At 36.2% G+C, this 13,628-nt stretch overlaps 1 protein-coding gene across 1 annotated transcript in view; it reads right to left on the bottom strand.

Annotated features, from left to right (window-relative positions):
- RFX3 (regulatory factor X3) overlaps positions 1-13,628 on the bottom strand; it is a 253,325-nt gene that overhangs the window by 23,687 nt on the left and 216,010 nt on the right. The window contains exons 14-15 of the mRNA XM_087822682.1: positions 9,673-9,881; positions 259-412 (exon numbers count right to left, since the gene is read on the bottom strand). Coding sequence (XP_087678808.1) covers positions 259-412; positions 9,673-9,881 — 363 coding nt within the window. The remainder of the gene's footprint in view (positions 1-258; positions 413-9,672; positions 9,882-13,628) is intronic.

Genomic DNA, 13,628 nt, shown 5'->3' with positions numbered 1-13,628 from the left:
TAGGTACCTCTGTAACATATGCCAACATCCCATGAACTTCCACATGATGTAATCTATAATTTTAGAATCCTTTAAGAAAATACATATGAACAGAGAGATTTAAGGACCCCCTGAAATAATTCCACAGCCCTTCCAGGATCTCAGACTTATTGGTTAGGAACTATTGCTTTAATCAATAATTAATATACTTAGATTAAAATGTAATTCGGGTTCTTTCTAAAAAGCCTAGTGGGTCATAGCTCTTTCGGCTTCTCTTACCTCGCCCATGACTGCTATGGGTGTTTCTCCTGTTGCCTGAGCAACACGATGCTCTACTAAGTAGAACATATACTCGTCGTAGAGGAGACGGATCAGGTGGAAGGAGCCAAAGCTAGCAGCACTGCGTAAGGTTAAGTCCCGAATAACCATTGAGCTGTTCCAAGAGAAAAAACAGATGCAGCCAATATCAGTGACCGGGATTAGAGTTCAATCTACTTTTCCTCTTTAAAGAAGCCAAGTTGGAGGTCTGAAAGGCTGGTTTAGCACATAATCTGCCACGCAATTCTTTCATGATTGAAAGCAGTTGGCTCAACTCTTTGAAACAGGGTGGTAAAAGAGGTAACCCTCATTGACACTTGCTTATATCTTTATTAGAGCTAGACAGGTCTTCACAGGAAAAGCCATTTTACTATCACAGGCAAGTCTGATGATTCCATTAAATTCCCATATGGGTCAGAATTGAATATAAAATATTTTTGAAAGGTTGACAACTCATCACCACCATAAGAAAAAGCAACTCAAAGTGAAAATCGTATTGAGGGATAAACACCGTGTTTTCACCTTTCAATGTTAGTGACTTTGATGCATGCTTCGGGAAGAGAGGTATTTGTGCCACACAAAGGTTACAAAATGTACTAAGCAATGTTCCCAGGTGTGGCAATGTAGAATGTAGGTGAGTATGTAGAGGGATCTGTGAAAGTTGGGTTGGAAGGCAAATTTATTGTGATTCCAGTTTATTACTGATTTCCACTTTAATTAAGGTGATTTTCCATCCACTTCCAAGAAGTATAATAAATTAACAAAGAAATGCATAAGTTTGAAAAATATGAACCTTGAATTTATAGAATATAATGCCAAAATATGAACAATATTAATAAAATACTAATAATAAACTTGATTATATTTAAAATGTAAATGAGTTCAAAATAAAATTTTGGCTTCGCTGAGGATAAGCCGGTCATTAGCTTGTCCTTGCACATCAAACCTCTTTAATATTTCTAACTTAGAGTCAGAGAGGGGTATGTGTGGGGTGTCTTGGTCTGTGTGTGTGTTTCATCACTTTTATTTAGTGGTCTTTTCTGGATATTTTTGGCCTAGGGAAACTAAACAGCCATTATATTCTCAGAGAGGAGGAAGCGAAAGAATCTCACAAATGTATAGGCTGATGTTCCTAAATCTCAGATTGCAGTGAAAATTATAAAATGTCAGGCAGATGAAAAAATAGAAGGCCATACTTTTGTTTTCTGTTTCTACGTCAAGTTTATTTATACAGATGCTACTAATATATAAAATTCTATACATTCAACTTTATAAGTGACAGATTATCAATGGAGATCTCAAACTCTGAAACACTGGATTCTGATTCTGACTCGTTACCCTGTCGATGTCAAACAAATCATTTCCCTGAGATTGTTTATCCTCTTGGGTAAAAATGAAACCAATATTTTTGGTCTTATCTAACTTATGTGATTATTTCAAGGATCTGAAATGCACTTATGAATAAAAAGACCACTACTTAAATATAAGTGGCTGTGATCATAACACATGGAACAGGAATTGCTGAGCTCACATTCTGCCTTTGGTTATGGCAGCAAGAACAGGAGTGGTTAAAACATGATGATGACAAAGGACCTTTCATTAGTAAATCTATTTTCTAAAAAGAAAAAAAAGCTTGGGTTTGGAGTGAGACCCAAGTTAACCACTATGTGATCTTGACTGTGAGCATGTCATTCAAGGTTAGCCTAAGGATCAAGTGAGATAAAGTACATGAGATCTTAAGAAAACTATCCATTACTATACGACTACATATATTAGTTAATAATATGCTCATTATCATAAAGGGTAGTTCCAGTGAATGATATATTAGAGTAAAATATCTTCATGAATGCCTTAAGTTTAGAACTCTGTAAATGAATAAAGAAAAATAGATTGATTTTAATTTATATGCCAAAAGATATATGACAAAGCTCTGTTTAAAATTCTATGCATAACTTTCTTAAAATTCAGTGACACATTATTTGCACATAATTAATATAAATATAATAGCTACTGAAACGAAACATTTCTTTTTCTATGGAAAAAATTTAAAAGGAAGAGCATCCTCTAATTAAAAAAGCAAAAATATAAACAACACAAAAATGACAATAAAATATTGCATTATATTTTTACCCATACTTATCCAAATTTGATGTGAAGTAAATAATTTTTAAAAAATTAAGTAATGCAAGAGCAGAATATTCACTCTTAATTGCATCTCTCTTCCTGAAGGAAGACAGTAAAGATTTAAAATACAGCCTAGAGAAGACACGTCTAACAAACATACAAAATAAGACGCTGAACGTCACTAATCATCAGAGAGACGCAAATTAAAACCACAATGAGCTATCACCTCACACCTGTCAGAATGGCTGCCATCAATAAATTCACAAATAACAAGCCTTGGTGGGGATGTGAAAAAAAAAAAGGAACCCTCGTGCACTGTTGGTGGGAGTGCAGATTGGTGCAGCCACTGTGGAGAGCATATGGAGTTACTTCAAAAAATTAAAAATGGAACTGCCTATGACCCTGCAATTCCACCTCTGGGAATATATCCACAGAAACCTGAAACACCAATTCAAAAGAATATATGCACCCCTATGTTCATTGCAAACTTATTTACAATAGACAAGATTTGGAAGTAGCCCAAGTGTCCATCAGTAGATGAGTGGATGAAAAAAGCTGTGGCACACTTACACAACGGGATACTACCTGGCTATAAAAAAAGAGGGAAATCTTACCCTTTGCAACAGCACGGATGGACCTGGACAGTGTTATGCTAAGTGAAATACTATGGCAGTCAGAGAAAGACAAGTTCCATATGATTTCACATATTTGTAGAATCTAATGAACAATATAAACTAAAACAAAATAGAAACAAACGTATAGATACGGAGAACAGGCTGGCAGTTGTCAGGGGGGAAGGGTGTTGGGGCTGGGTGAAAAAGGTGAAGGGATTAAGGGAAAAAACAACTCACGGACACAGACAACTGTATGGTGATTACCAGAGGGCAAGAGGGGTGGGAGGGAAGCAGAAGAGGGTGAAGCGTGTAAAAGACGATAGAAGGAGACTTGACGTGGGGTGGTGAACACACATATAATACAGAGAAGGTGTATTAGAGAATTGTACACCTGAAACCTATATACTTTTATTAGCCAATGTCACCTCCAATAAATTCAATGAATACATTTTAAAAATATGGCTAATCTCATTCAAAATGAAAAGAAATACAAATTAATCATCTATTTTATTTATACCATCTATTTTACTGTAAGACAGTAAAAGATCCAGAGGGTATGGCTAAAGAACTCTCATGTTACTGTTTCTGCAAGTATAAATTCATGAAACTTTTATGGAGGGAAATTTGGCAATATTTGTCAAAATTTAACATGCACAAATCCTTTGACCTAGCAAGTCCAATTCTAGAAATTTATACAAACGAGCAAAGATAGTTTTAATTGCAGCAATATTTATACTTGTAAGAAACTACTGTGAAAACTGAATATCCGTTAGTAAGATGCTGATTAAACAAATTGTGGTTCATTCACATATGGAATTTTATGCAATAGTTTAAAGAAATGAGGTAGGTAGACATAAAGGTAGTAACATGGAACAATGTTGATAATATAATGTTAAGTTAAAGAAGTAAAATGTAAAATATGAGCCCATTTAACAATAAAATCTATCCAGGTGTGTTTTTTTAAATTCTACAGGTGTGTTTTTTAAAATTCTATGCCTGAATAAATGGGTATGTTTAATGTTTTATTAGCATTGGGACATTATTCATTGAAATAGTATTAGTCACTTTAAAAAGTTCAAACCCTCCTACCAGAATTTATCTGAGGATATATGTGTAATTTTATACAAATATAATCATTACAGTATTTTATAATTGTATCAAAACACCTAAAACTACCTAAATGTTTAAGAATGAGAGAAAAGGGAATATTTAAATAACTTGTGAGACACACACATAATGGAATATTGTGAAGACATGAAAATCATGTTTCTAACGATATTTAGTGCTAAGAAATGTTCAAGATATAATGTTAAATGAAAAATGGTAAGGAAAAATACAGATAATGAATTGTGATAAACAACTGGATCCCAATTTTATATAACACTAAAAGAAACATTTTACCAGTGGTTATTTCTGGGTAGTAAAATTATGAATGATTTAAGTTATTTTAGGGCTTTCTAGTTCCCTTAAAATATCATAACTCTGAACCCAGCTGATGTGGCTCAGTGGTTGAGCATCAACCTATGAACCAGGAGGTCATAGTTCAATTCCCAGTCAGGGCACATGTCCCGGTTGTGGCCTCGATTCTCAGCAGGGGGTGTGCAGATGGCAGCTGATCAATGACTCTCTCACCATAGATGTTTCTATCTCTCTCCCCCTCTCCCTTCCTCTCTCTGAAATCAATAAAAACATATTTTAAAAAATATATATCATAATCCTGAAATCATGTAAATGGCTAAGGGGAGCAAACATATTGATTAGCTTTCTAACATTATTAAAAGAAATGCAAAGTCAATTATTTTTTTCCCAAGAGAATTCACATTCATTCATTCAACAGATATTTATTGTGTTTCTACTCCATGTCAGGGTCTTGTTCTAGAACAAGAGAGGAAAAAATTTGGTTTCAACAGAGCTCACATTCTAGTAAGAGAGACAGTCAATAAAAACACAAGTCGATATAAAACATAAAGTTAGGTATTGATAAATCCTATGAAAAAATTAAATCAGGAAGAGGCTGGAGAGCAATGACAGCAGGCATTTTAAGTTAGGGAGTCAGGAAAATTCTTTCTGAGGTGGTGATATTTAATCAGGAACTGGGTTGAAATGAGGGATTGAGCATGTGAATATGTGAGCTGTCCTAGAGTAAAGGAGAGCAAATGCAAAGACTTTGAGGCAGGCCTATGTTTGATGTGTTTAAAGAACAGCCAGGAGAGGCTAGTGTGGCTGGAGGTCAAGCAAGCAAGGAGCAGAACAGGTGATGGGGTCTGGAGGTCACTAGTAGCTCTCAGTAACACCAACTTCTGTTGGAAAATGGAAAAAAAAAATCTACTAACCTTCAGTTTTAATACCTAGTTATCTTTTAAACATTTTTTTTTAAAACTTTACCCAAGGATATGTTTTCATTGACTGGGAATCGAACCTGCAACCTTTTGGTCAACAGGACAATGCTCTAAGCAACTGAGCCATCAGGCCAGAGAAATACCTAGTTATCTTTTAAAAATACTGATAAGAATGCCATGAAATTATTGTCACATGTTTAGAAAAGAATCAGTTGAATTATATTAATGCTATGTCTACTTCATTCTCTCAGTGTTGGGCCTCTGCCTTACAAGCCAAGTATTAAATGACACAATTAACAGTTTAATTAGAAAGCTATTGTCTGATTCAGAGTTCTTTAAGATATGCTGCAGAATTGGCTCCATTGAATTTCATGTTGCTAAGTTACCACAAATTCAGCTTCTTTTAAAATCAGTAATAAATGTTAATTATTTGATAATGGATGAGAAATACCCTTGTGTATTTATCTTTATAATTCATGGTGTGGAAACTGAAACATTACTCTGACACATGACACTCAATCTGCCTCTTTGTGTATTTGGGGATATATCACACCCTTCCTAGGAAGAAAGATGAGAACATCACACCTGTGACCCACTTGGGAACACTCTTTTCTTTTCTATTTTATTTATTATTATTATTATTTTTAAATATATCTTTATTGATTTCAGAGAGAGGAAAGGAGGGGAGAGAGAGAGATAGAAACATCAATGATGAGTCCTTGATCAAGCCCGCAACTGGGCATGTGTGCTGACCGGGAATTGAACCCTGATCACCTGGATCCTAGGTTGACACTCAACCCCTGAGCCACGCCCGGCCGAGCTCTTTTCTTTTCTTTTTTAAATTGTATTTTTATTGTTTTTATGGAGAGGGAGGGAGGGAAGGAGAGAGGGAGACGGGGAGAGAGAGAAATATTGATTTATTGTTCCACTTATTTATGCATTCATTGGTTGATTTCTATATGTGCTCTAACTGGGGATCAAACCTGCAACCTTGGCTTATCAGGATGATGCTCTAACCAACTAAGCTACCCGGCCGGGGCCTGAACTCTCTTTTCAAACAGTGCTTACCGATGATTCCAAAAGATTGTTACTTTTTGGAAGATTTACATATTGTCCAGTTGTAGGAAAACTAGGTTCTCTGTGTCCCCTTTCAAATCACTATTAAAGCTATAAATTTCATTCCTTAAAAATGGGATATTTGGTTGACCCTCACGGTGGCCGAGTAATGCTGTGTTCTGTTATCCACAAAACACACAAGCTGAGAAATGGCCCACATAACTTCTCCATTTCTGCCTAAGAAAGACGGTGATTATTTTTTTCCCACCTCCCAGGGAGCTAACAGTAGCCATTCAAAGCCAGGTAAGGCAAGCAGAGACCCCCCATTTGGAAAAGAGGGTGTTTGCAGCAATTCATCAACTGCCAGTTGATATCATGATTCTCTGCCAGTCCTTTTCTATATTTGTGTGCATGTAAATAGACACACAGAATTTTAGAAATTATGAGATTAACCGACTTCAGAAATGGAGAGTCTGTATACGTGCCAAATTCTTACTACAATGCTAAAAACATTAAAAAAATACCTGCATTTCTGCTTCTCTGATAGTTTGTAAATGCAGTTTTCATTACTCAATATGTTCTAATGCCTTAGTAAAAAACAGTTCAGATTTCAAAGGCTCTTAGGTTTTTAAGCTATTGACTTTGCCTATCAGCAGGAGGTATGCATCTGTCTGAATATGCCTTTCCTTCTGTGCCCTGCACTGTACGCCTGCAAGACTTTTTGAAATGAAAATAATAACCATAATAGTGTCTAATAATAACAAGCCAATTATCCCCAACTCAGAGAGGACAGAGGGCAGGCAAGTGATGATCTGGGTTTGTATATCTGCAAGAACAAAAATACAAGTAAGTAATTTTCTCTTTTCAACATACCTGCAACAGATCTCTGTGGAAACAAAGGCTCCAGGGGTGTATTTCTAAAATGCTATCAACTAAATATAGTAAAAATAAAAACCTACAGGAAGAAGGAAGGGCAGGTCTGACATAACAACACAAGAAAGCAGTGAGAAGGGAAAAAACCCTTGCTTTTTCTGATACAGAGGATGCATTCTGCTTTTGGTCGTCTGGGTTTCAGAACAACCAGCTAGTGTAACTTCTATTTCATCACTCATTCACGAAACACATATACCCTCTATATCATTTTCTAGGGGGAAAATGGGTGAATAAAAAATCAACTTGCAAGCTAATGGGAAAATACATGAAATCTTCTTAAGAAATATTCCCAAATTAAAAGTCTGAATTCTACTATTAGTACTTTGAGGACACTGTGACACTGTGTTCTAAATCTTCCCTATGTATCCAGGGAGAATTTATACCTCTCACTAACACTCAGATCTAAACCTAGCATTGGCTTTACCGAAGCACACCAGTGGGTCACCAGAGTCAGACAGCACCTTCGTAAGGTGCTTCTCAAATCATGTGGGTTACAAGTATTAGATATATGTGAGACAGAGCTGTGGAATTATTTCATTCCAAGAATAAAAACGAAGCAACCACACAAAGCTGGCAGGCTTTCTTTCACTGCAGTTGAACCTTTGCTGGACACTAGAAAACTATTTTCAGGATGTAAGGATAATTTAACTCTTAATTAAACATATATAGTAGATCTGCAGCTCTACTTCAGTTTAAGAAATAAGAGTTGGACCAAACTGGCTAAAAAAGAAGTCACAATAAAAACCAAAACAACTACCATCATAATTAAAAGATCTCTAAGTCCATCTTTATAAAGGTGATCAAACCAAGACGAAATCCCATAGTCTGGGCTTACTGGGTTCATGGGCACTACCAGCTCCTAAACTCTGTTACATCTTCATATATCTTCTCTCATCACCACTAGCTTTGGACTCACCGCTGACGTCCAGATGATGTACCCACAGCCACAGTCAGTGGGACGTCCTGTGGTCACTACTTTCTGATATGCGCCTGGCTGCATAGGATCAAACTTAGGGACCTGTCCAAACCTCAAAGTAGATCTGGCTTTTAGGCCCAAGCCAATGGGGTCACCTTTATCTAAAGAAGCAAAGAAATCAACTCTCACCACAAGAACAAATGCCAGGGTGAAAAATATAGTTTATCTAACTTATGAAATGGAACTCCTCTGTCAATTCCATCCCAAGTATATATGGTATATATGCCATCTTAGGCTCTGTTTTGAACCCTTGAGGCAGATCTTTGATACCATATATCAAGTAACCTGAAAGCCTTTGTCTTCTGTGTCTGCAAAAATATACATTCAAATCTATATTATTTTAGACAAAAGTGATTTTGTTCTGCCTACTAGATTATTGGATAGTAAAGTAGCTATGCATTAGATCACCAGAAATAAACTTTTTGTGTTTGTTTTTTTAAATCCTCACCTGAGGATATGTTTGGGAGAGGGGAGGGAGAGAGAGAGAAACATCGATGTTACCTCCCATACACCCCTGACCGGAGATCAAACCCACAACCTAGGTAAGTGCCCTGACTGGGAATCAAACTGGCAGTGCTTTTGGCATACAGGATGATGCTCCAACCAACTTAGTAACCTGGCCAGGGCCAGGAATCAGTTTTTGAAGAAAGAATTTCTGATTTATTCCTAATCATTACTCACTAACCATCAAGATTTTGACCCAGTAGTTTTGGGAGGTACCTAGGAATTTTTTTTTTACATTAATTCTGATGTGCAGCTGGGTTTGAAAACAGTTGTAATCAACCAAATTAAGAAATTAACTAACTAACATGGTGTTGAGCATGCCTCAGAATCACCTGGACATTTATAATGCAGTTTTGTGGGCTTCACCTCTGCAGTTTCTGATGTAAACAGATTTGGGGGAGGGACCTGAGAATTTTTATTTCTAACATGTTTCCAAGCCATAGTGATGCTACTGGTCTCTGAGAATCACTGAACCAGAGAATAAAAAGAAGAGTGGTGCTAAGGTCTCAAGAAAGGAACCTAAATAATGCATGTTTGCCAGAGGGAGGACAGTAGCCCTTTCCTGGCTGTTGCTGAACACGTTCTCTAGACTGGAACCTTGGACGTCCCCACCTGAGAACTCTAGGGCTTTGAGGAGAAAGCTGATTTTCATAAGCCTCTTGGTATAATTCCATAATGTTCCAGTCAATGAGCTGGGTTGAAGATAGTCACAACAGGAAGTTTCTGCAAACGAAAGTCTCCACTTACTTATTTTCTTTTGTCTGAAAAACGTGTACATACATATTTGCAGACTATGAAAAATAAAGCTCAGTGAAAATTGAGATGATACCTGTAGAAAGACCATTTTAGCAGAAACTGCCTGGCAGCTTTCGGAAAACTGGGTCTTCCTTCATAGGGCTTCAGGGCCTGCATCATCACATTGTCCAGCCACGCAGCCCACTGCTCCAGGGTGCTCTGCTGCTGAAGAGTCATCTTGAAGTCTGTTTCTAGTCTCTGAACCATGTTGTCATCACACTGGCACACCCAGGAAGCCTGCTCCTGGGACAGTAACAGAAAGCAAAGGAAAAGTTCAACTCAACATCTGTTCATTGGATGGCGGTACACAAACCAGAGGCATGAAGGGAACTGATAATGAAAGCTTCCAACTATTTAAACAGATTGAGAAAATGAGCGACTACTTACTTGTCAGCTGTTAAGAAAACTACCATCGCCTCTGTGCATGAAAACGTGATGTGACATAAAAGCACGACTTGGCTTTTCTACATTAGCTGGTCTGTATGGACAACTAAAACGTCCATTACTGAAGGAAACAGAAGCCTGAGCCAACAGGGTGCAAGGTCTTTCACTCTATTCCGTTTATGTTGCCTTCACAAGTTCTCTTTCCTCCCCCGTCCCAATCAGATAAAACTTTAAAGCCAACTTATTTGAGAAGATTTAGGGTAAGTCATATGGATAAATAATAGATTCAACTGGCCAAAAGCAGTCCCTCAGGATAAAAACAGAAACAAACGCTGAACAGTACTAGGTGGAGCATGTGCTGTATGAGTTTTATAAATGGGAAACAAATCTCCAGGGCGGTGAAGGCGAAGTTATGAATGCAAATTAACTTACAAATCTTAAAACAACAATCACAACAAAAATACTTTTGAAAAAATGTAAATATGCTAACTGCCAAGAAACTCAATTCTTACAGTTTTCCTTCTGGTTCTGACTAGGAAGTTTCATGTTTGGTGAGAGCAATGAAAATAGGGACTTTTAAAAAAAATGTGTTTTTATTGATTTTAGAAAGAGAGGAAGGGAGAGGGAGAGATAAAAACACTGATATTTTCGATTGGCTGCCTCCTGCATGTTCCCTACTGGGGCTCAAGCCTGCAACCTGGTCATGTGCCCTGACCAGGAATCGAACCAGGGATCTCTTGGTTCATGGGTCTATTCTCAACTACTGAGCCACACCAACTGGGCTGAAAATAGGAACTTTTAAGGCCACCTTTCAGTGGTTACCGCAAGTTTTATAATGTTTCCAGTGCTATATTGTTTTTTAAGACTAAAAAAAACAACTTATACTCTCAAGGTCAGGATATAATTATTTTGTAATATAATATTTGACTGAGAGTAAGATGATATGGATTTTAATATAGGGCCTGAATCAAGCAATTCATTTCATCTCAGTGGCCTCATTTTCTCTAAACATAAAATTAGAGAAATGAAATGTGATAGTAATTTTTAAGCTGGGTTCACTGTGTCCAGAGAGTATTTTCAAGCTAAGTTTCTGAGGAGGGGTGTCTGTGAAGGTCCTAATTCTATACCTAAAACATTGTGAATGCGTGTGTAGTCTTCTGGGAAGACTGTCTATAGCTTTCCTTCTGTCTACTCTCTAAGGACAGGGTCATTCAAATCAACAACTTCAACTGAATAAATCCCTTTTCTACATTCTCTGGTTCCACCATCTTAGCTGATCCTGTAAACTTTACCTACTCAAGAGACATTTCAACAAGGAGGTACTTCAAATACAAAATGCCCAACTTCATTCACTTTACTTCCCCAGGGAAATCTATGGTTTCTTCTATATTCCCAGCTGATGACACCATCTACTATCCTCCTTTCTCTTACCTAATCAGTCATAAATACTTTCAGATTTTACCTCCTAAATACAACTTTTAAATATTTTAAGTATATTAAAATGTCACAATAGAGAAATTGAAAATACAAATAATCAAAAAGGAACAAAATATTAAGAATATCTAAAGGCCAACATAGATAACTGCAACATGCTACTGTATATACCTTTAATCTTTTCACATGCATTATGAATATGCATGTATGCATATCCATATATAAATATTTAAAATAAGAAGATCAACCGATACATTCTGCTTTCTTTCACTTAACTATATATGATAACTATCTTCCCATTTTGGCAAATATAGACCTATATTTAATGTTCAATGATTAACTTTGCTTCAATGCATGATTATAGCATTATTTACATTACCAATTCCATACAATTAGACGTTTCTGTTCATTCCAATTTTTTACTACTAGGAATAATGCTAGAATTAGCAATCTTGTAACTATATGTTTGCTTTCTTTTATACTTCTTTCTGTATGAAACCATTTTTTTTATTGTGGTAAAAAAAACACACCAGATAAAATTTATCATCTTAACATTTTTTAAGTGTCCAGTATATGTCCTTATTGTGCAATAGATCTCTAAAATTTTTTCATTTTGCAAAAATGAAACTTTATACCCATGATAGGGGACATTATTTTTGCTTGTTTGTGCACTGATAATTGGGAGGAGGTACTTATTAGTACCCCAGAAAAATTTCATTTCATTTCTGACTATAAATTCAAACTCACTATTTCCTTTAGAAGTTAGTTTTTGACAAAAAAAATAAAAATAATAATAATAATGATAATCTAAAACCAAACTTAGAGAAATAAAGTCATAGGACATTATTGTGGCTTTTCAAACTATATTATACTTCATTGTGCTACTCTCAAGATTGAAAATATACTAACAGAAAAGTATATTGTAAGTATTCCCTTCTGAAAAGAATTTGAATATTTCATTTCTATAATGGAAAAAGCTAAGGATGAACATTAAAAGTGTTCTTAATTCACAAATAAATTATATTCAAGATAACAGAAGCTTTAAAATCAGAATGTTTTTAAAATACAGAAACACAAGTACATGCAATAGATTATCAGGTCAACCCACTGAAGCCTATTTAGCCCATGGTGTAGACGAAAACTACCCAGTCACACTCAAAAAAATTAGAAAATGATTATCATTGTTATGCTGTTGATTAAATAAAACAAAAACCCAGCTATACTGCAATAGAAAAATTATCCTGGATGCAGGAAGAAAAGGAGATTTAATTAGAGAATAATGAAATGCTGGAAGATAGATAAATATCCAGAAGGAAACTTTTTGGTATGTTCAAGCTCTTAGAGTATGATAATATTGATGCTTACATGTAATTTCACTGTTTTAAATTAAAGTTTCCTTATTAAAGGAGCATCACCCTTATGTGTGTCAGATATCTGAGGTTAATCTTGTAGGGGCGGGGCAACTTCCAAATGAACAGGAGAGGGTGACGGAGGTGAGCCCTAAGCAGCAGGCTGAGAAAACCAGGCAACTGAGGAAATCAGGCCAAAGTTGGAACAGAAAAGGAAAGTGAAGGGAGTTAAAGATGGGATATCTTCCTAAGAAGGAGATTACTCAGTAAAATGAAGAGAGGTGTGAGAAGTAACAGGTAGGGAAAAAGGAAGGGCCCCACTGTGTCCACGGTCTTCTGAGAAAAGGCAAGAGGATGTGGAGGACAGGTGTTTAACCATACAGGTTTTAGTAGAGCTGTCATGTGGGCCCAGGAAGCTTGGTGGCTGAGATCAGAGGAAGGGAAACAGTAGCCTCAGAGTTGGGTGGAGAGTGAGGAGTAGAGGAGACACATAACCAACCATTTATATGCAAAGATGTTCTCAACTTTGGTGTTTATACTCCGAAAGAACGCATTTCAGTACGTCAGCCCAACACGTCATAGGGCTGCAGACATACTAATACACAAAGAAAAATAATGTTAACAGGAGATTTAAAATCTCAGATATTAGGACTCATTCATTTATTTTCTGTGATTGAACTTAAATTACTTTTTGAAACTAGGAGTTGCCTCACTACTTCAACTTTTCTGAAGGTACTTTTAAACAAAGATTTTTAGAATGAATAAATATTTGAAATATATAAAACAGTATAAATTAAGGCAATATGAACTTTTAATATTCTCA

The sequence above is a fragment of the Miniopterus natalensis genome, chromosome 12 (assembly GCF_054644295.1).
Source record: "Miniopterus natalensis isolate mMinNat1 chromosome 12, mMinNat1.hap1, whole genome shotgun sequence".
NCBI classification, from domain to species: Eukaryota; Metazoa; Chordata; class Mammalia; order Chiroptera; family Miniopteridae; genus Miniopterus; species Miniopterus natalensis.
The sequence above is the reverse complement of the archived record's forward strand: the minus strand, read 5'-3'. Positions and strand labels throughout refer to the sequence as shown.